This window comes from Octopus sinensis, linkage group LG11 (assembly GCF_006345805.1).
Source record: "Octopus sinensis linkage group LG11, ASM634580v1, whole genome shotgun sequence".
NCBI classification, from domain to species: domain Eukaryota; kingdom Metazoa; phylum Mollusca; class Cephalopoda; order Octopoda; family Octopodidae; genus Octopus; species Octopus sinensis.
In genome coordinates, this window is record NC_043007.1 from 23,022,634 (window position 1) to 23,045,772 (window position 23,139).

A 23,139-nucleotide genomic window follows, 5' to 3' on the forward strand; every position below is an offset into this window, starting at 1 on the left:
TCAGTCATTTGACTGTGGCCATGCTGGAGCACCGCCTTTAGTCGAGCAAATCGACCCCAGGACTTATTCTTTGTAAGCCTAGTACTTATTCTATTGGTCTCTTTTGCCGAACCGCTAAGTTATGTGTACTTAAACACACCAGCACCGGTTGTCAAACTATGTGGGGGGGGGGGGCAAACACAGAAACACAAACATATACACACACACATGCACATATATATATATACATATATATGACGGGCTTCTTTCAGTTTCCATCTGCCAAATCCACTCACAAGGCTTTGGTCGGCCTGAAGCTATAGTAGAAGACGCATGCCCAAGATGCCACGCAGTGGGACTGAACCCAGAACCATGTGGTTGGTAAGCAAGCTACTTACCACACAGCCACTCCTGCGCCTTGTGATTTAAAAAAAATTTTACTGCAAGTTTGAGATGGAGCAAGACAGTTATCTGATCTTTTGGATCCTGTCAAAACATCAAACCCATGCTAGTATGGAAAGCAGATGATGATGGTGGCAATGGTGATGACAAAGCTGTGGCAGTAGTGGGAGAAGTATTTGCTTTCAGACACAATGCTCCGCAGAGCAGAAGGATTCGGACTCCCTGACCCCGTAATTTGCAGTTTAACTTTTTAGCTATCACCTATCTGATCTGGTTATATTCTGTTGTTATATCACGTGTTGTTGAAATGGTTCTATCAACATTCAGTGGTTGTGGTATCTTACGACCATCTCTTTGAAGAACAAAGAATATTTACAGTTAACCTCGCTGATTCATTCTCTCTCTCTCTAATACGGAATGCAGTTCTTTGTTTTGAGATGGAGATGCATTGTGTAGCTATTCCGGCTCTCAGGTCTTGCTATAAAACCTGCTGACCTTCCCGCCTTAATATTCAAAGTGGTTTCCATTAAAGCAAAACAGCAGAATCCGGGGAAACTAGTGATGGTGCACATCGGTAAATAATAAGTACTAAAGGTTCACAAAGTGGAATAAATCCACTCCCATTGAGTTTATCTAATTGTGAATTGAAGCAAATACATGTTGCCGTTTTTCTTTCCTTCTCTGAAAGCCCGCTAATGGAGCAAATCTGCCTGCAGATGCAGTGGTGTATGTTTTATGCCTGATACGGTCGGTTGGTTACATATCTGTACAATTGACTTATTTAGCGATTAAGATTGTTTCCCAATAAAAGCTATTTTCCTCTGATGCTGAAAGTAGACTAGTAAAGAAATAATTGATGTACATTTTTATTTCATTTTTCCCCAGTGTTTGTTCAACTGGATTAGAAACTGATTCACTCAGATCTCCGTTGATAATTCATCGGAAACTGATTTGCTTTTGCGTTTCATTTTCCTAAATAAGTTGTTGTTGATGATGATGATGTTGTTTACCTCTGCAACATGGCTTGACTATTGATCTAGCTTACCTATGATCAAAAGTGTGTGCCAGAGTGGTGACCATCCTGTCTTTTTGTCCATCTAGGACAACATTATCCAATCCTTTATTTACCTTTTTAATTGTTTCAGTCTTTGAACTGCAGCCATGCTGGAGCACAGCACCACTTTGAAGGGCTTAGTTGAACCCCAGAACTTTTTTTTGTTTTTTACATTTGGTACTTATTCTATTAATCTCTTTTGCTGAACTGCTAAGCTACAGGGATATACACAAACCAACTGGTTGTCAAGCAGTGGGACAAACTCTCTCTCTCTCTCTCACACACACATACAAAACAGGCTTCTACACAGTTTCCATCTACCAAATTTACTCACAAGGCATTAGTTGACCCGGGTCTACACCAGAAGACACTTGCCTAAGATGTCATGGAGTGGACTTGAACCTGAAACCTCAGGCTTCTTAACCACACTGTTATGCCTGCACCAATCTGTACTATTTTAAAATTGTTGGGTATGGGATTTGGCTATTATTTCTACCAGGTCTGGCAACTCTGTGGAGGTTTCTTCAATAGTCAGTGTTACTCAGTGTTTTATGGTCTTGGTGGGGTAATCAGTGGTATATTTGAGTAATCTGTGTCCCAGTGGAGGCACAATACCCAGTGGTTAGGGCAGTGGACTCGCGGTCGTAGGATCATGGTTTCAATTCCCAGACTGGGCGTTGTGTGTGATTATTGAGCAAAAACACCTAAAGCTCCATGAGGCACTGGCAGAGGGTGGTGGTGACCCCTGTTGTACTCTTTTGCCCCAACTTTCTCTCACTCTTTCTTCCTGTTTCTTGGGTAACGCTGCGATGGACTGGCGTCCCATCCAGCTGGGGGGAACACATATGCCATAGAAACCAGGAAACCGGGCCCATGAGCCTGGCTAGGCTTGAAAAGGTGCATAAATAAAAATAGATCTCTGTCCCAGCATATGTTTACTGTTTGAATTATACATTATAGTATGTAACATGTCCTCTGGTATGTTAACACATTAACTGCCACATGTACCACTAGTGGTTCATCGCAAACTTCTCACAGCTGTCATATGTACCACCGGTGGTACAATTTCATAATTAGAGAAAATATTTTATTCTGTATCTTTGACATGGTCTTGAGGATATCTAAATAATATGAGTGCTAAATATTAAGTTTAATTATGAAATATTGTAAAAATGCAAAAAAAAAAAATGAAAAATTACAATTTCTTGTAATTAAATAGCATGCTGTGTGATCGGAAATATGTGACATTACCAGTAAGTTTCAGTAACAGGCCACAGCAGTTAACGTATTAAATAAAGCGCAAAAAGGTGTATTATGGCAGTCAGGGTATGTGGTGTGAAGTGTAGCGTTGTCAATTGTTTAATGTTGTAGAGACAACTTATTGTATGGTTGTCATGTCCCACATAGAGTGCTTTGTGTGAAGTATGTTATATAAATATATCAGATAATCTACTATTTAAGGTGCGCTATTTGTAGAGCACAGTGTCAAGATCAGAGCAATTTATTTTCATTGGCACAGGAGTAGCTGTGCAGTTGAGAAGTTTACTTCCCAATCATGTGGTTCTGGGTTCAGTCCCACTGCACGGCATCTTAGAAAAGTGTCTTTTACTAAAACCTTGGGCCCATCAAAACCTGTTGAATGGATTTGTTGACAGAAACAGAAAGATGTCTATTGTGTGTGTGTTTGTGTGTAGACATTATGCAATGGTTGTAAATGAGCATCACCATCATACAAGCGGTGTTATTTGTTTCCTTTCATTCATCAATGGTTATGGAAAATATTATGCTGCTAAGAAGCAGGTGAAGGTTGGCAGCAGGAAGGGTGTTTGTCTGTAGAAAATCTGCCTTGACAAATTCCATCGGCCCCCTTGCAAGAATGGAAAAGTGAATGTTAAATATGGTGATGATGGTATTTTACAACCTGTTTTGTAAAAAAAGACTTTCAACTTCATCTTGGTAATGTTATTAACAGAGGCAAATATAAAGTGGACTAATAAAATGCAAAATAGCTACAGTGTATCAGGATTTATTGCAAGGAATATTTCAACCATTTATAGTAGAATAAAAAGGCTTAATTAATTGAATAGGATCTGAAAAAAGGTGATTAGTGGTAGTGGTTACTACAATACTGGCTACAGTATGGACTGTGGTGGTGGTTATAACACTGGTTGTAGGTGTTGTGGGGATTGTAGTACTGGCTGTCGTAGTGGTGGTGGCTATAGGACTGGCTGCTGTGGTGGTAGTGGTTACTACAATACTGGCTACAGTATGGATATTGTAGTGGTGGTAGTGGCTACAGTATGGACTGTGGTGGTGGTGGTGGTTATAACACTGGTTGTAGGTGTTGTGGGGATTGTAGTACTGGCTGTCGTAGTGGTGGTGGCTATAGGACTGGCTGCTGTGGTGGTAGTGGCTACAGTATGGACTGTGGTGGTGGTAGTGGTGGTTACAGTATTTGATGTTGGAGTGGTAGTGGTTACTACAATATTAGTTATAGTACAAACTAGCGATGGTGGTGGCTATAGTACCGGATATCATCGTATTAATGAGTACAACACTTTATTATTACTAGTAGTTGTAGTGTAGTGTTGGTAGTGGTCTCAGTGTTGTTGAATGCCCTACACTGCTGTAAAATTATGTTGTCCACACAAGTAAATAAAGTTGGGGTGGTCGGTCCTGTGCTCATGACTGGATATCACCAATCAATATAATCAATAAACTATTTGATTTGCTGCAATAAGGAGGAGCCAAATGTCCGAGTCAGCATATTTCTGCTGACAGTCAGGCCAAAACGTAAGAGTCTGCCTGTCCTGCAAAATAGAATTTAGTTTAGTTGCAAAGAAATGAAAACCCATTTGATGTGTTTACTAATTTATAAATGTAATAATAAAAGATACTGCTTCCCATGCATGCATGCATAAATACATACATGTGTATGTACATATATAAATGCATGCATACATATGTACATGTATGGAAGCACTCCGTCGGTTCCGACAACGAGGGTTCCGGTTGATCCGATCAACGGAACAGCCTGCTCGTGAAATTAACGTGTAAGTGGCTGAGCACTCCACAGACACGTGTACCCTTAACGTAGTTCTCGGGGATATTCAGCATGACACAGAGAGTGACAAGACCGGCCCCTTGAAATACAGGTACAACAGAAACAGGAAGTAAGAGTGAGAGAAAGTTGTGGTGAAAGAGTACAGCTGCCTTGTGGAGCTTTAGGTGTTTTCGCTCAATAAACACTCACAACGCCCGGTCTGGGAATCGAAACCGCGATCCTACGACTGCGAGTCCGCTGCCCTAACCACTGGGCCATTGCGCCTCCACGTACATGTATATGTGTATACATACATGTGCACGTGTGTACATGGCTTTGTTAGGATGGTATATAAATAAAAATAACTGAGTTATAGGTGTGAGCCAAGATGTAATGTTGACTATGTAATTCACTTGTGATGGATCCTTCATTAGTTTTTCAGGTGATCATTCAGTTGTCCAATTAACTGAAACACCTACTTATTTGATTAACCCTTTCGTTACCAATCCGGCTGAAACCTTCTCTGGCTCTGTAGTACAAATGTCTTGTTTTCATAAGTTTTCAATTAAAATCTTCCACCAAGCCTTAGTCACAATTTATGTTCCTAACACTAGCTTAATGATAACCAAGTTATTTTACTAAATTCTTTGTTATATTTAAAATTAATTGAAAGAAACACAGAGCATCTCAACAGAAAACATAAGAGGAGACCTCAATGTAGTCACTCTATATGCTAGAAATAATAGCCTAAATTTCCTTCAATCCACACCCTTCCAATTGCTTCTAATGTGCATCTGCCCAAATGTAGAGGTGTGTTTAACCCTTTCGTTACCAACCTGGCTGAAACCACCTCTGGCTCTGTAGCACAAATGTCTTGTTTTCATAAGTTTTGAATTAAAATCTTCCACCAAACCTTAGTCACAACTTATGTTCCTAACACTAGCTTAATGATAACTAAGTTATTTTACTAAATTCTTTGTTATATTTAAAATTAATTAAAAGAAACATAGAGCATCTCAAATGGTTGAAACTGGCTCTGGCTCTGAGGACAAATACCTTGTTTCCATAAGTTCTGAATTAAAATCTTCCCCCAAACCTTAGTCACAATTTATGTTCCTAACACTAGCTTAATGATAACTAAGTTATTTTACTAAATTCTTTGTTATATTTAAAGTAACTAAAACACAGAGCATCTCAAAATAAATACAGTAACGAAAGGGTTAACATGTAAGTGGCTGTGTTCTTCAAAGATGTGTACTCTTAACAGAATTCTCCAGCCAAATCAATGTGGCAAGGCTGGGCCTTTGAATTACAAATGTAATACAATCCATCTGATAGGCCTCCAACTCATTTTCAGACACTTCTATTTTACTTACAAGGTTTGTGTGAGCCCTAGGCTATGATAGATATTTGCCTGAAAAATCATTCAGTGAACTTGAACCTAAATCTTCATGGTTGCAAAGTAAACCACTTAACCACTTAACCGTGCTTATGCTCACATACATATATACATATGTACACTCACACATGCATACATACACAGTAATTACATGTGTATTAATACACCATTGATTATAAGTTATATAGTTTTATCCATGCATAGTTTTACTAAAAAATTAGGTCTATCAAAGTGCTTTTGGGTGCTTGGGGTAAGGATTGGATACTTATAAGCATAAGATTTCTTGATCCAGGATCACTTTGGGTGGGCAAAGCATTAATCTAAACCAGTGCTTCTCAACCATTTTTTACCTATGGAATCCTTTGTTCCCTATTTTACTCAGGTGGACCCTCATAGTCATTCTTTGTTTGAAAAATCCTATTTGTATTTTTAGAATTAAATATCATTAAGAATTATACTAAAAAAAAACTGTTTAGATATTTTGTGTATTGTGGAAGTATAACCAATTTATTGCTCATAAATTTTAACAAAAAAAATTCGGTAAGTAGCTTGCTTACGAACCACGGGGTTCCAAGTTCAGTCCCACTGTGTGGCACCTCGGGCAAGTGTTTTCTACTATTGCCTTGGGCTGACCAAAGCTTTGTGAGGGGATTTGGTAGACGGGAACTGAAAGAAGCCCATCGTATATATGTATATATATATATATGTATGTGTGTCTGTGTTTGTCCCCTCCAACATCGCTTGACAACCGATGCCGGTGTGTTTACGCCCCCCGTAACTTAGCAGTTCGGCAAAAGAGACTGACAGAATAAGTACTAGGCTTGCAAAGAATAAGTCCTGGGGTCGATTTGCTCGACTAAAGGCGGTGCTCCAGCATGGCCACAGTCGCATGACTGAAACAAGCAAAAGAGTTAAAAGAGTATATGGACCCAGTTGATAAACCATTGGTCTAAACCAGTGCTTTTCAAACTTTTTGCTGGAGCGGAACCCCAAGGAGACATTCCACTGACTCGAGGAACCCCTGTGCAATAATTTAATAGTCTTATGCACACATATCTGCACAGGAGAATTAAAAATTACTGCCGATTTTAGCAGTTTTGTAACTTCTTGCGGAACCCCTGGACTGTACTGGCGGAACCCTGGTTGAAAACCACTGGTCTAAACAGTACCAATTCTGTAATTGCTTGGTGTAAATATAACATTGTCTCAATACAAGGAAAACAAGCCTAAAATGCATATGAGGGAGTACTGGAAAGTTCCTGGCTTTAAGGGTATCCTGAAAGGCCTGGTTGGGGGCTGAACCTTCTGAGTTCATTTACAGGGCTTAGTAAAACTGAAGGACCGCTGCAATAAGTATGTGAATCTGAGAAGAGGAATATGTTGAATAAAAAATCATAATTGATTGCTCCTCCTGTATTTTCTTTTACCCAAAGCCTGCAGTTTTTCAGCATCCTATCGTAGAGACGATGGTTCATAGGTGACGTCACGGGCACTGCATTGCAAAACTACTCAACGCATGCCTACTACTGTGACTACATGTCATTTAGAAGTTCATGTCAACACTGGCAGCTACAAGGAAGTGAGTTGGAGTTATATGAATGGAAAGTATTTTGTGAGGTTGTGACACTAAGCTAATGCTATGACCTGGCAGAGTCATTAAAGGCATTGAATAGAATGACTTTGCAATATCTGTTCAATTTCTTGCATGTGGAGTTCAAATCCCACTGTGGTTTGTCAGTTTTGTCTTTTGCCCTTTTGGTGGGGGTCAATAAAAAAAAAAAAGTTACCAAATCAAGGCAGTGGATTGGTGGGACTCTTAAAGCATCAACCAAATTGCTTTGAGGGATCTCTTCAAGGTTTTTGAATTCTGCTGTACATCTTTTATCTTTTATCTATTATTGGTTTTGTTCATTGGACCATGGCCATGCTGGGGCACCACCTTGAAGGGTTTAGTTGAACAAATTGACCCAGTAATTAATTTTTTTTAAAGGCTCAGTGCTTATTGTATTAGTCTCTTTTGCTGAACTGCTAAGTTACTGGTATGTAAACAAATTAGCAGTTTATTAAGTGACGGGGTGAGACAAACACAGACTTAAATACACACACACACACACACACACATTATTGGCTTCTTTTAGTTTCTATTTACCAAATCCTCTCACAAGGCCAACCCAAGGCTATTGTAGAAGGCACTTGTCCAAGGTGCCATGCAGTGGGACTGAATGCCAACCCATGTGGTTGGGAAGCAAATTTCTTACCACAACCATGCACACATACGTACATATGTATGGAAGTATGTATGTATACATAAGCATGGTTGGGTGGTTAAGAAGTTTCCTTTGCAACCGCAAGGACCTAGGTTCAAACTCACTACATGAATCTTTGAGCATGTGTCTTCTATCATAATCTCAGGTTGAATAAAATTTGGTAGTCTGAAAGTGTGAGTAAGGTCAATAAAAAAAGGTCAGATAAATTGTGTTTGTAATTCAAAAGCTCAGTCTGTGACGACAGCTGTGTGAAGTTGTATTGGCCTTAAAATGGTTGGCCTTTCCTTTGTGCCACACCAATGGCCAAGAGAGGGCAGATTCAAATGCATGTGAAACTGCTACTAAATCTTGCTCCAAAAAGCCCCTTAGTCCAGCCCTGCACATATGACAGCCCTGCACATATGACAGCCCTGCACATAAGCGGAAAGTGTAACCACAACATCATAAGTGGAAAGTGTAACCTCTCGAAAGAGCTGTTCTTCACTCCTGCTCCAGAGCGTTGGCTGCGGGGTCACTCCGAAAAGCTGTATCTGTGACGATTTCATCTCAATCGAAGGAGAGGGGCTTTCTCCGTCCGGGTTGTGGATCCGTGGAATAAGCTGCGGGACGAGATGGTGAAGATGCCAACGGCCACTCGGTTCAAAGTCTCCCTTGACCCTCAAGTGGCCTGAACTCTTTACATGAACACCACCCTGTACATAACTCCATGTCCCCCTACATAGCCTTGCTTTTTGCTTTTTGAGCCAAAAATTAACTAACTCACTAACTAACTAAAAACAAAATTCTCTCTTGGGTTCATAGAAGGTAAATAAAAAGGGACAGTAAATAGAAAGTTGTTTTCCCTGTGTCTATTTTTAGATCAAGAAGAATTGAAACAGGCTTCTTTCTTGGTGCACCCAAAAACCTAATCTAACATGGGAGGTGGGGATTACTTCTGCTGAGTTTTAAATAGTATCTTCTAATTAATGAGGTCGTAAGAGGTCAGCAATAGGTTCAATATTTTGGTGGTAGTTTGAAGAGATGAATCATATTGCAATAACTGGTTTATTATGCTGTTTTATGTCAAACTGCCATAACTTTCCATTCAGTTTCACACAAGTTTGTATCTCCGTGTATGTGCTGGGTGGGTGGGGATTGGGAGGTGGGAAGGAGGAGTTTCTCATTAATCTTTTAGCGTTTATTACTTCCCCTCCTTCTCTCCCACCTTCATTTTTTTAATATTTTTTAAACTCCACCCCCTTCTCACACCCTCTTGTTTGCTCTCTGGTCCTTCAGCCAAAACAATGTCGTCGCAGTAAGAAGAGAATTGAAAAGCGAGGAAAAAAAGGAAGTAAATAAAAAGAAATTATGATTACTCAATAGCAGCCCTAAATTGCAAATTTGGAAGAATTCCAAGCATTATTGCGAAACTGCTGCCATAAATTGGCAGCTCTGTTGTCACTGGGAATATGTTCTACTTCCAGTTTTTACACATAGATTTAGTAATATTGCGTGTGTGTGTGTGTGGATCATGCACCTCAGGTTATCATTGCTGTCTTTTTTATCTTTTGCTTGTTTCAGTCATTGGACTGTGGCCATGCTGGAGCACTGCCTTGAAGTGTTTAGTTAAATAAATCAATTACAGTCCTGTTTTTTTAAAAAAAATTTTCTCTGAATTTAGTACTTACGCTACTGGTCTCTTTCACTGAACTGCTAGGTTATGGGATGTTAACAAACTAACACCAGTTATCAAGTGGTGAGGCCACACACACACAATGAGCTTTTACACAGTTTCCATTTATAAAATTCACTCTTAAGGCATTGGTTTGGCCCAAGGGTTAGAGTAAGAGACACTTGTATATCGTTAGCCACTACACACATTTTTTTTTCTCTCCTTGTTTCTTTCTGTAGAAGAGCATAGGCTCGAAACGTAAAAGACTTTTTCAATTCCTGAGCATTATACTAAAACATCTGTTTGTTTTGTACACCACCTGTCTTTGTCTTGTTTTTTTCGTAAACTCTCCCTATATATATATGTGTGTGTGTGTGTATAAATATATGTGTGTTTGTGTGTGTGTATATATATATATATATTATATATATATATTATATATATATATATATTATATATATATAATACATACATACAGGCGTAACTGTGTGGTAGGAATCTTTCTTCCCAACCACATGGTTCCCAGTTCAGTCCCACCTTGGGCATATGTCTTCTACTTTTCTACTTCAGCCTCGGGCTGACCAAAACCTCATGAGTGAATTTGGTAGATGGAAATTGAAAGAAGCCCATTGTGTGTGTGTGTGTGTCTGTATTTGTCTTCCCATCATCACTTGACAACCGGTGTTGGTGTGTTTACATCCCCGTAATTTAGTGGTTCAGCAAAAGAGACTGATAGAATAAATACTAGGCTTAAAAAATAAGTCCTGGGGTCTATTTGTTCGACTAAAACCCCTCGAGGCGGTGCTCCAGCATGACCACAGTCAAATGACTGAAACAAGTAAAAGAATAAAAGAACATATATATATACATATATAAGAAATGTAACTACATGTGTTCTGTTGGTGATTTTGTTTTCCTCATTTTCCCTTCTTTCTCTGGACTTCCCTGTTTCCAATGAAAAGCTGTACCTGAAATGTTAACAACAATTCTCTCTTCCCCGAGCGCCAAATTAATATATTTCTTGTGCACGTCCTCATGTTTGTTTTTTCTTTTATTCTCTGTTTTTTTTAATTGTTTGTTTATTCGAATTAACTGTGTGTGTGTGTGTGTGTGTGTGTGTGTGTGTATGTATGTTACTGTCTGCTTGCCTTGATATCACACGAGAGTTGTAAACAAAATGTTTTTGTCATGCAAAGTGTCCTTCATTTCCAACATCTCCAGTCATGGAAAAATATTACATTACTTGGAGACAGGTAAGGGTTGGTGAATGGAAAAGTATGCATCTGTAGAAGAGAAACCTCAACAAAATTCAGACTAACCCATGCAAGCATGGAAAAGTGGATGCTAAAATGATGATGGTGGTGGCCATACCCGTGCCTATAATGTACAACCTTTATAGAAACGCTTCCTCGAAATTCACAAGGGAAAGTTCAATGACCATCAAATATAAATTTATTTTCCTTTGCATTATTACAGTTGGATACAGTTGTTGTGGATCATGAAAATTTGGTAGGGACCACTGCTGGTCCTTCTTGCCTGTGCATCATCACCCAATATTGTATCCCTTAAAATCTTGTCTAAAACATTTTCTTTTGTTCTTCAAGGTTTAACCCTTTAGTGTTTAAACTGGCTATATCTGGCCCAAATATTCTACTCATTTTATGCTCAAACTGGCCAGAACCAGTATCTCACACCTACCCTGCAATGTCATTCTAAAAATAAACAATTACATCTTTCAAATCTTGAAGCTACAAGATAATACCAGGTTAATTTTTTAAAATGTAAATGAATAATGATTACTTCTGACATATTAATTTGAACACTAAAGGGTTAACCCTATGCTTCAAATTGTTTGGAAGCATTTTTTTCTTCTGCCCTTTTCTCAAGGGCTTAATTTGTGGTGCTGCCGATCCCTATAACTCTTTTTTATTGTTCTATTCTTTAGGGTTCAATCTATGGCACAAACAGTCTCTGAAACTATCGACTTCCCTAATGAAGAGGAGAAAATCCTTCAACTATGGGAAGAGATCGATGCATTTCAAACATCCATGAAACTCAGCGAGGGGCGACCAAGGTAAGGAAATGTCTAAGGTTTTTGTGTTGTCTTTTTAATGTGTTCACAGGTTTTAACTGTGGTTTCAATGGTGAGGTGAAGAAGATGTTGATGAGAAATTAATCTAAACAAACTAGCAATATTTGTTGTCATTAAACTGTTCAAACATTGCACAGTTACATGTGTACATGTATGCATGGATAGATGTATATATCCACCCATCTATGCATTCATCCATCCATCCCCACCTCTCCCTCCATCCACCTCTCCCTCCATCCACCTCTCTCTCCATCCACCTCTCTCTCCATCCACCTCTCTCTCCATCCACCTCTCTCTCCATCCACCTCTCTCTCCATCCACCTCTCTCTCCATCCACCTCTCTCTCCATCCACCTCTCTCTCCATCCACCTCTCTCTCCATCCACCTCTCTCTCCATCCACCTCTCTCTCCATCTACCTCTCTCTCCATCCACCTCTCTCTCCATCCACCTCTCTCTCCATCCACCTCTCTCTCCATCCACCTCTCTCTCCATCCACCTCTCTCTCCATCCACCTTTCCCTCCATCCACCTCTCTCTCCATCCACCTCTCTCTCCATCCACCTCTCTCTCCATCCACCTCTCTCTCCATCCACCTCTCTCTCCATCCACCTCTCTCTCCATCCACCTCTCTCTCCATCCACCTCTCTCTCCATCCACCTCTCCCTCCATCCACCTCTCCCTCCACCCCTCCTTCCCCATCCCACCCCATTTCATCCATCCATCTATTCATTCATTCATTCATGCATTCATTACACACTCTATAAGAATTTAAAAACTTCAAGAAACATGAAGTAAATTATTTTTGATGATGGAACTGAAAATAATAGATAAAGCTATAAATAGTAATGTAGAATATTGAGTTAAAAACTCTTTGGATTAAAAAAAAAAAAAGCTGAAAGCTGGAGACTGTGGGAAGCTCTTGACTTTCTTTTCATCCAATGTTTTTCGTTTAACCTAATATTCTAACCACTGTTATTTATTATTATCTATTTTCTTTAAGGTGGCAAGCTGGCAGAACCCTTATTGTGCCAAACAAATTGCTCAGCAGTTGAACTCTTGAGTTCAAATTACGCTGAAGTTTGACTTTGCCCTTCATCCTTTCAGAGTCAATAACATAAGTACCACTTGAGCTCATGGGGTTGATCCTTTCCTGAAACTTTTGTTTGTTCCTTCTCGAGCCATGCCTGGCTCATAAGGGCCGGTTTCCTGGTTTCCTTGGCATAAAGGTTCCCCACCTGGACGGGACGCCGGTCTGTCGCAGGTGAGCTGCAAGATGCGGGAGGAAAGAGTGAGAGAAAGTTGTAGCAATAGAGTCAGCAGAAGTTTCGCCATTACCTTCTGCCAGAGCCACGTGGAACTTAGGTGTTTTCGCTCATAAACACACACATCGCTCAGTCTGAGATTCAAACTCGCGATCCCTCGACCACGAGTCCGCTGTTCTAACCACTAGGCCATGTGCCTCCCACATAAAACTGCTGGCCTTGTGCCAGATTTTGAAATCATTTATCTACTTTGAGTTCCACCATTAAAAATAATTTAATACACGCACACACTCACACACACACACACACACACACACATATCTGTGTTTGTGTCTGTATACATATACATCCATGCATACAAACACACACATCTACATAGACACGCATACACTCATTCAGACATGAACACACATTTGTTTTGCAAATCCAGTATTTCTGACAGATTATTTTTGTATTGCAGATATAGCTTCTATGATGGACCCCCATTTGCTACTGGTCTGCCCCATTATGGACATATTTTGGCTGGAACCATCAAAGACATTGTCACCAGATATGCCAGTTTGAAAGGGTACTACGTGGAGCGGCGCTTTGGTTGGGATTGCCATGGACTGCCTGTTGTAAGTAAATTAATTAAAGTGTAGCAAATAGTATGTGTGGGTAGCTGTTTAACCCCAAAGCAGCCTTGATAGAGCAGATTTATGATTAAGGATGTTTTAGCTGAAAGTGTACTACCTTTTGTATATTGAAGATTGCATTGTCCAATTCATCCTCCTTCCTTTTCTCAATATGATTGTGTGAGATAGAGCAGCAAGCTGGCAGAATTCTTAAGGTGGCGAACTGGCAGAAACGTAGCACGCCGGGCGAAATGCTTAGCGGTATTTCGTCTGCCGCTATGTTCTGAGTTCAAATTCCGCCAAGGTCAACTTTACCTTTCATCCTTTTGGGGTCAATAAAATTAGTACTAGTTGAGCACTAGGCTCACTGTAATTAACTCCTCTGAAATTGCTGGCCTTCTGCCAAAATTTGAGATCGGTTTTGTTGTTGTTATTATTATTATTGTTATTATTATTACTTACCAGGAATTTGAGATTGACAAAACCTTAAATATCAAAGGTCCAGAAGATGTGGAAAAGATAGGAATTGCTGCTTACAACCAAGAATGCCGCAAGATTGTGATGAGATATTCAAAAGAATGGAAGGTTCGTTTCTTTTTACCACTCTTTTTGCCAATTTTCAATTTATTAGAATTTTAATTTCAAATTCAATTTTTGAAAAAAAAAAAAATATATGTGATTATGCTTTTGTCCATATATGCATAAATGAGAAATTTGCTGTCATTATTTAGCTCTCGTTTGGCAATCCTCAAGGTGTTCCAACCATGCCATTTAGTATATCCAGAACTTCATTGTTCAATTTGACCTTACTTTTTTTTTAAACAGTGGTAGGCTGTGGTTCAAGGGAGATTTGACTTTTATTTCTTGTCGGTTGCGTGACTCTATCATTAATTCAAAATGTGATTTCATGTATGCTAGTAAAGAGGTTCAATCTTCTGGATTAGTGACTTGAGTTGACTAATAACTTCAAAAGTCACTACTGACACCCCTCAACTACCAAACTTCAAGTTTGACACCCAGATATATATCTGCACCCAACTGCTACGATTTCTAACAGATGAATGGCAAGCAAATGTAATAGATTGCCTTGCTAGAAATAACAACCAAATTTCCGTCAAAGTGCAGCCTGTCATCCCCAAAATAGCTGGACACATTGGATAGTGTAGTCTTAGATATATTCCTTATCATTTTATTTTTGTTTTTCCATTTTGGCATTGGTTGGATGTGTCTTACACATCATCCCATCATTTGCTGAAATCCTTTGTTATTTTCTTATATAGCAATGGAGATAACCACCCAATATTGTTATTGTTTGTGTAATGCTTACCTGGCATGATTTTACAATTAGATATCCTTCCTATCATAAACCACTTTACTGTGTGTACTAGATAACATTATATCATGCCAAAAATCAATGGAAATTGCAGTTGTGATACCAGTGCCGGTGGCACATAAAAGAACCATCCGAACATGGCCGTTGCCAGTGCTGCCTCGACTGGCCTGTGCCAGTGGCACGTAAAAAGCACCGACCGATCGTGGCCATTGCCGGCCTCGCCTGGCTCCTGTGCTGGTGGCATGTAAAAAGCACCCACTACACTCACAGAGTGGTTGGCGTTACGAAGGGCATCCAGCTGTAGGGACACTGCCAGATCAGACTGGGCCTGGTGCAGCCTCCTGGCTTCCCAGACCCCAGTCGAACTGTCCAACCCATGCTAGCACGGAAGCGGGCGTTAAACAATGATGATGATGATGATGATTGGCATGATATAATGTTATCTCGTGTTTTCATTCAAAGTTAGATGAGTTTTCTTCAGTATAATTGTGATCTTGATCATAGTACCCAGCTTTCACTGTCCCTATCAATGTACCTGTCAATAGAGAGCACAAGTGATAATGCAGTACACTTCTGCTACAAGATGTAGTTATATAGGTTTTTCAGTTGTCTACAGTGTCTCTCAATTGTCACTGTGTTGCAACAGTGTTCTTAGAACACTGTGCAACTGTGTCCTGCTAATAATAATGAAATTATTGCATACAGTGCTCAGGTGCACCACAACTTGTCAAAAGTGCGTATAAAGTATATGCAGTAATGTACAAATGTCTGGGAAGTGAACAGCGTATGAGTCAGATACATGCTTGCATGGGTATGGAGGGGAGAAGATCAGGTGTAGTGTTGGCGAATCTCAGGAAGCATGGAAGTTTTGAAGGATGCAGTGCTCCGACAACTAACAACTGATGCCGGCAGTTTGTTCCATGCTTCAGCAACTCTTAGCGTGAAAAAAATGTTTCCGAAAGTCATGGGAGCTGTGCTGTTTTCTGACTTTGTAAACATATCCATGGGTGTTAGACAGGTGGAGTTTGAAAAGGTGCTCAGAGTTATTGTTAGTAAGATGGTTAATTATTTTTATGGGTGTCTGCCAAGTCAGCTGCCAGACATCGGAGTTTCAATGTATCCATGCCCAGGGAAGTAAGGCGTTCAGAATATGGCAAATGCCTGATGGAGGGTAAGTTGTCAAAATGACAAGAGAGGCCAATACTGTTTCATCATATTTTATTGCCATTTTGTGAAAATGGACCAGAAAGTAATGAATAATGTTCATTTAAGTTGATAAAATAATTACTAGTAGGATTCAGCTCCAATACCAGTTCCTACAAAAATTAATCCTGTGACTGTTTAAAGAATCAAAATTTGTAATTAATCAATTACCATGTTTTTCGTTGTTCTTCTTTCAGTGTATCGTCACAAGGCTGGGTCGTTGGATAGATTTTGACAATGATTACAAAACCATGTACCCGACTTTCATGGAATCAGTCTGGTACATGTTCCGCCAGCTTTTTGTCAAGGGATTGGTTTACAAAGGTTACAAGGTAATTGAATATATATGTTCTCTTCTGCCAAGTTAGGAAACTGTCATTTTCAAAGCTTATTTTATCTGTAATCAAAGAAGATCCTTTTGCTGTATTGCTGTAGTTAACCAGTAATCTGAGAGCAACTCACAGGTTCCAGAACCTTAGATAGGATCCACTTCAGTTGCTGTTATGCAGTGGTTGATTGTGTAAGGGTGCCGCATTACAGTAGAGTATGGTTTCATCATCATCCTCATTTTAACATCTACTTTTCCATGGGTCAGACAGAATTTACTGAAGAGGATTTATTTTATGGCGGGATGCTATAAAACACACTCTCTCTCTCTCTCTCTCAGACACACACATACGACTAGACACACACACACACGACTAGACACACACACACATGACTAGACACATACACACACACACAACTAGACACACACACACACACGACTAGACACACACACAACTAGACACACACACATGACTAGATACACACACACACATGAATAGACACACACACACACACATGAATAGACACACACACACACATGACTAAACACACACACTCACGACTAGACACACACACTCACGACTAGACACACACACTCACGACTAGACACACACACTCACGACTAGACACACACACTCACGACTAGACACACACACACGACTAGACACACACACACGACTAGACACACACACACGACTAAACACACACACACGACTAGACACACACACACGACTAGACACACACACACACGACTAGACACACACACACACGACTAGACACACACACATTTGACTAGACACACACGCACACGACTAGACACACACACACATTTGACTAGACACACACACACACGACTAGACCTAGACACACACACACATGACAATACACAAGCACAGAGCAATTACATCATGTACTTTGACACTCCGATATTTCTATATTTCAGGTGATGCCCTTCTCTACAGCATGCAGCACACCTTTGTCTAACTTTGAAGTTGGTCAGAATTATAAAGAAGTCAACGATCCTGCGAGTAAATATTAAACATTTTTCATTTTTTTCAGTCTGTTGCAGAGAGATATGGTTTAGACATCATATATACTGTCGTGATTGTAACTTTCTATATACATGTGTAGCTACATGTGACATTTTATTAGGTAACTGCATTGGCTTCAATAACCATCTTTCTCTCTTAACAAAACTCTTGGATAACAAAACACTATCCTGGTTCTTAACTGGGTAAGTGTATAGATTGTCTGCTCCTCCAATTGTTATTATTCTGTTCTATTATTCTATTACTGTAAATCCTCGAGTATAATCCGCATTTTTTCCCCAAAATTTAAAGGTCAAAATCCCTAGTGCGTACTATATACGAGGTTAAAAATGAAAATTATTTTCTAAGCAATGTCCGAGTCTCTATTTGCTGTCTGGCAATGTTTATTCAGACGCATTTTGTGACGTCGGGCACGAAAATACTTTAAGCTAAGCCAGAAAGCAATGAAGTCATAAAAGAATCATCCATAACTTGCAGTAAGCAACTTTTATTAAACGTTATTACTGTTATTTCTTTATTTTCTGCAAACAAAATGCACAAAAAAGCTACATGTTTGCATTATGTTATATACACAATAATAATAAAGGACGTTATCGTATACATTTTTACAAACCAAGGACATTATATAGACCTCCTTGACTCAAGTTAGAGAAAGGGTGCGTATTATACACATGGTTGAGGTTTTTCAGAGGTACAGCCCCCTAAAAATCCCCTGTGTATTATACTCAAGGGTGGACTATACTCGAGGATTTACGGTATTTTTAAAGTCTGGTACTTGTTCCATTGGTCACTTGCCGAACCGCTAATAAATGGAGACGTACCAACCAGCACAGGTTTTCAAGCGGTGGTTTCAGCTAGGGGATGTGGCCATGCTGGGGTGTTTGCATTAGTGTTAATGCTTGTTTAGTTTAGACTCACTTTTCTGTCCTGTTTCTGGAATTGGTTCTAGTGAAGTTGTGAATTGAACAGAGCTGTCTTTTGTGTTTCTTGCTGTGGTGCGGGTTCATCTGGTACTCCAGATAGGATAATAAATTGTTTTGGTACCTCTGTGTGTGTGTGTATGTATGTATATTTATATGTAGACATATGTGCACACACACACACACACACACACACTCACACACTCACTCACTCACTCACTCACTCACTCACTCACTCAGCCACTCACTCACTCACTCACTCAGCCACTCACTCACTCCTCACTCACTCAGCCACTCACTCACTCACTCACTCAGCCACTCACACACTCAAAAAACCACTCGCTCACTCACGTTGTAGACAGAGAAAGATGTAACTAGAATTAAGGACTAAAGATTCTGAAATTTCTGTGTAAATTGTTTTTTATAAAATACTATAGAACAAATAGTTTGTTGATCTTAAATTTATTTCCCCATTCTCACCAAAATGACTCACTTTGTGTTTTCTTCTCTTCTTACAGTTATTGTGAGTTTTCCTCTCCTGGATGACCCAGAAGTATCCCTTGTCGCCTGGACTACCACACCCTGGACTCTTCCCAGCAACTTGTCAGTTTGTGTCAATGCTGATCTTGATTACGTCAAGCTCTTAGGTGTGTGGCTCAGAAATTCTAATTTTTCTATAGTATCAAGTTATGTTGTTTACATTCTCTATTCAAATGCTGCCACAGTTTAGACTTAACCTCTCATTCTTCCAGGTGTCAGCAAAATTAGCATCGGTTAAGTATTGGGTAAGTATTGGGTTTGGACTAATCAACTCCACCTGATTCCACCTGATTGGTGCCCGTGCCAGTGGTATGTAAAAAGCACCATTTGAGCGTGGTTGATGCCAGTGCTGCCTGACTGGTCCTGTGCTGGTGGCACATAAAAAGCACCATTCGAGCATGATTGATACCACTACCACTTGAATCGCTTTTGTGCTGGTGGCACGTAAAAATCACCCACTACATTCTTGGAGTGGTTGGTACTATGAAGGACATCAAGCTGTAGAAATTTTGCCAGATTGGATTGGAGCTTGGTGCAGCCTTCTGGCTCGCCAGCCCTCAGTCAAACCGTCCAGCCCATACCAGTATAGAAAGTGGACGTTAAATGACAATGATGATGTGTACTGGGCTCAGTGTAATAGACTAACCCCTTCTCCACCAAATTTGTAGCTTTGTGCCTATGGTAGAAAGGATTATTATTATTATCATTAAGGCAGTGAGCTGGCAGAATCGTTAGCACACCGGACAAAATGCTTAGCAGCATTTTGTCTCTCTTAACATTCTGAGTTTAAATTCTGCCGAGGTCGACTTTGCCTTTTATTCTTTCACAGTCAATAGATTAAGTACCAGTGAAATACTGGGGTCGATGTAATCAACTATTCCTCTCCCCCAAAATTTCAGGACTTGTGCCTATAGTAGAAATAATAATAATAATATTATTATTATTATTATTATTATTATTTTGATGATGATGATAATGTCTTGTTTGTTTTTATTTTTGTTCCTAATGAATTGTTTCCTAACCATCACTTCAATGTGTTTTTGTTCTCCAGATAAAAGCAACAACAAAATTTTCATCTTGATGGAAGCAAGGTTGTGTTCTCTCTATAGAAGTGAAGAAGAATACACCATTCTTGAAAAGTAATTCAACTCTCTCACTTTGTCTTTGGCTCCCACTTAGACTATTTCCACCTTTCTTACAAGCTCTCACTTTCTCTCTCTGTTTAACCTTTTACCTTTCTCTCTCTCTCTCTCTCTCTGTATGACTGTTGATTTGACCAGCTGTGGTTTTTACAGGCACAGCTATGGGTGTGTAGTTAAGAAGTTTGCTTCCCAAGCACATGGTTTTGGGTTCAGTCCCACTGCATGACACTTTAAGTATCTTCTTCCATAACCCTAGGCCAGCCAAAGCCTTTCAAGTGAATCAGGTAATGGAAAACTGAAAGAAGCCTGTCATATATTTATATCAAAAGGATGTCTTATAAAACTATTCCGCACATACAATAACAGCCATACCAACAATCCAACACGCCTCCATCATCAGCTGCCCCCATGGATATCATTATGGTTTCGACACCCGGGCAGTACCACTCAATCTGTCGGTGTCAACAGCTGTAAAAGAAGTGTTGTTTGGGAACAAGCACATACCAAAAAAAAAAAAAAAACACAACTCTCAAACACATTTACCCTATGTCCAACAGTATTCAATCTAAATATTGGCAGGATTAAACACAAACTTTAAAGTTAAACTATAACAAGAAACACATAAATCTATGTACATCTGTATCAGTATTAATAGTAAAGCTATGATAACTAAATTATATGTATATAAATATATATGTGTGTATGTTTGTGTCTCCTTGTCTTGGCATTGTGTGATAGTTGTAGATGAGTGTCACTGTTATGCAAGCAGTGTCATTCATTTCCACTAGTTTGGTTAGTGGAGGCATGTGGCCTAGTGGTTAGAGCAGCGGACTCGCGGTAAAGGGATCGCGGGTTCGAATCTCAGACCGGGTGATGTGTGTGTTTATGAGCGAAACATCTAAGCTCCATGTGGCTCCGGCAGAAGGTAATGGCAAACTTCTGCTGACTCTTTCGCTACAACTTTTTCTCACTCTTTCCTCCTGCATCTTGCAGCTCACCGGCGTCCTGTCCAGGTGGGGAAACCTATACGCCAAGAAACCGGGAAACCAGCCCTTATGAGCCAGGCATGTCTCGAGAAGGAACAAACATAATATTTTGGTTAAACTTGTCTGGCTATAGTGAAGTATTACCTCACTTGAAAACTGATGGTTAACAACAAGAAGGGCATCTTACCAGAGAAAATCTACCTCAACAAATTCTGTCTGACCCTTGCGAATAAAGTGGAGGCACATGGCTTAGTTTATTAGGGTGTTGGATTTGTGATCATAAGGTTGTGGTTTCAGTTCCTGGGTGGGGCAATGCATTGTGTTTTTGAGCAAAAAACACTTAATTTCAAATTGCTGCGGTTCACTCAGGTGATAGACATGAGTAATCCTGTAACAGACCAGCATCCAGTCCAGAGAGGAATGCATACGTAAGGTAGCAAGCTGGCAGAATCATTACCATGGCGGGCGAAATGCTAAGCGGTATTTCGTCTGCTGCTACGTTCTGAGTTCAAATTCTGCCGAGGTCGACTTTGCCTTTCATCCTTTCGGGGTTGATTAAATAAGTACCAGTTACGCACTGGGATCAATATAATTGACTTAATCCGTTTGTCTGTCCTTGTTTGTCCCCTCTGTGTTTAGCCCCTTGTGGGTAGTAAAGAAATAGAATGCATACACCAGCGAAACCAGGAATCCAGCCTTATGCTCCTGATGGGGCCAGCCAGCCATGCAAGCATGGAAAAGTGGTTGTTAGAATCCTGGTGCTGATGATGACCTTTCTCCTCCTGATATGAAATCCCAGTTGTCCTACATCAATCACACAACCTGGCATTCATTCACTCAACTATTTCTCCAACTAAATAATATTTCACGATGTTTGAAGTCCAAGTTTGTATGTTCATTAGAATTAGTCTCACTAACCTTATTAATCATCTACTTAATTAATTTACATGTTTATTATTATTATTATTTATCTTTCTAGGTTCAAGGGCAAAACTCTGGAAGGAAAGAAATACAAACCATTGTTTACTTATTTTGGATATGTAAGTTGAGCTTGTTTGTTGTTTTGTTGTTGTTGATGTAGTGAAGGCACGTGGTTTAGTACTTAGGGTTTTGGGCTCGTGATCGTAAGGTCACGAGTTCGATTCCTGGCTGCATATGGTGCCCTTGAGCAAGATACTTTATTTCACGTTACTCCAGTCTACTCAGCTGGTAAAAATGAGCTGTACCTGTAATTCAAAGGGCCATCATGCTGAATCTCCCTGGGAACTACGTTAACCCTTCAGCATTTAAACCAGAATATAGGGCTCACATATTCTACCGATTTCATGCCCAAACTCACCAGACCCAGAATCTTACATCTACCTTACAATGTTATTCTCAAAATAGTGGCTGTGTGGTAAGTAGCTTGCTAACCAACCACATGGTTCCGGGTTCAGTCCCACTGCGTGGCATCTTGGGCAAGTGTCTTCTGCTATAGCCCCGGGCCGACCAATGCCTTGTGAGTGGATTTGGTAGACGGAAACTGAAAGAAGCCTGTCGTATATATGTATATATATATATATATATAAGTGTGTGTGTATATGTTTGTGTGTCTGTGTTTGTCTCCCTAGCATTGCTTGACAACCGATGCTGGCGTGTTTATGTCCCCGTCACTTAGCGGTTCGGCAAAAGAGACCGATAGAATGAGTACTGGGCTTACAAAAAGAATAAGTCCCGGGGTCGAGTTGCTCGATTAAAAGGCGGTGCTCCAGCATGGCCGCAGTCAAATGACTGAAACAAATAAATAAAAAATAAAAAAAAATAAACAATCACTTCATTAAAATCTGAAAGCTCCGAGATAAAGCATGATCAATTCAAAACAATATGAATAAGTAAG

At 39.9% G+C, this 23,139-nt stretch overlaps 1 protein-coding gene across 2 annotated transcripts in view; it reads left to right on the forward strand.

The window, feature by feature from the left end:
* LOC115217113 (isoleucine--tRNA ligase, cytoplasmic) overlaps positions 1-23,139 on the forward strand; it is a 78,454-nt gene that overhangs the window by 25,579 nt on the left and 29,736 nt on the right. The window contains exons 2-9 of one of the 2 annotated variants that reach the window (XM_029786712.2): positions 11,741-11,869; positions 13,610-13,766; positions 14,229-14,348; positions 16,497-16,631; positions 17,570-17,654; positions 19,114-19,242; positions 20,187-20,274; positions 22,243-22,303. In XM_029786712.2, coding sequence (XP_029642572.1) covers positions 11,751-11,869; positions 13,610-13,766; positions 14,229-14,348; positions 16,497-16,631; positions 17,570-17,654; positions 19,114-19,242; positions 20,187-20,274; positions 22,243-22,303 — 894 coding nt within the window. In that variant the 5' untranslated portion in view covers positions 11,741-11,750. Of the gene's footprint in view, positions 1-11,735; positions 11,870-13,609; positions 13,767-14,228; positions 14,349-16,496; positions 16,632-17,569; positions 17,655-19,113; positions 19,243-20,186; positions 20,275-22,242; positions 22,304-23,139 lie in introns of both variants that reach the window. The other variant, XM_036507231.1, reaches the window with a different exon arrangement.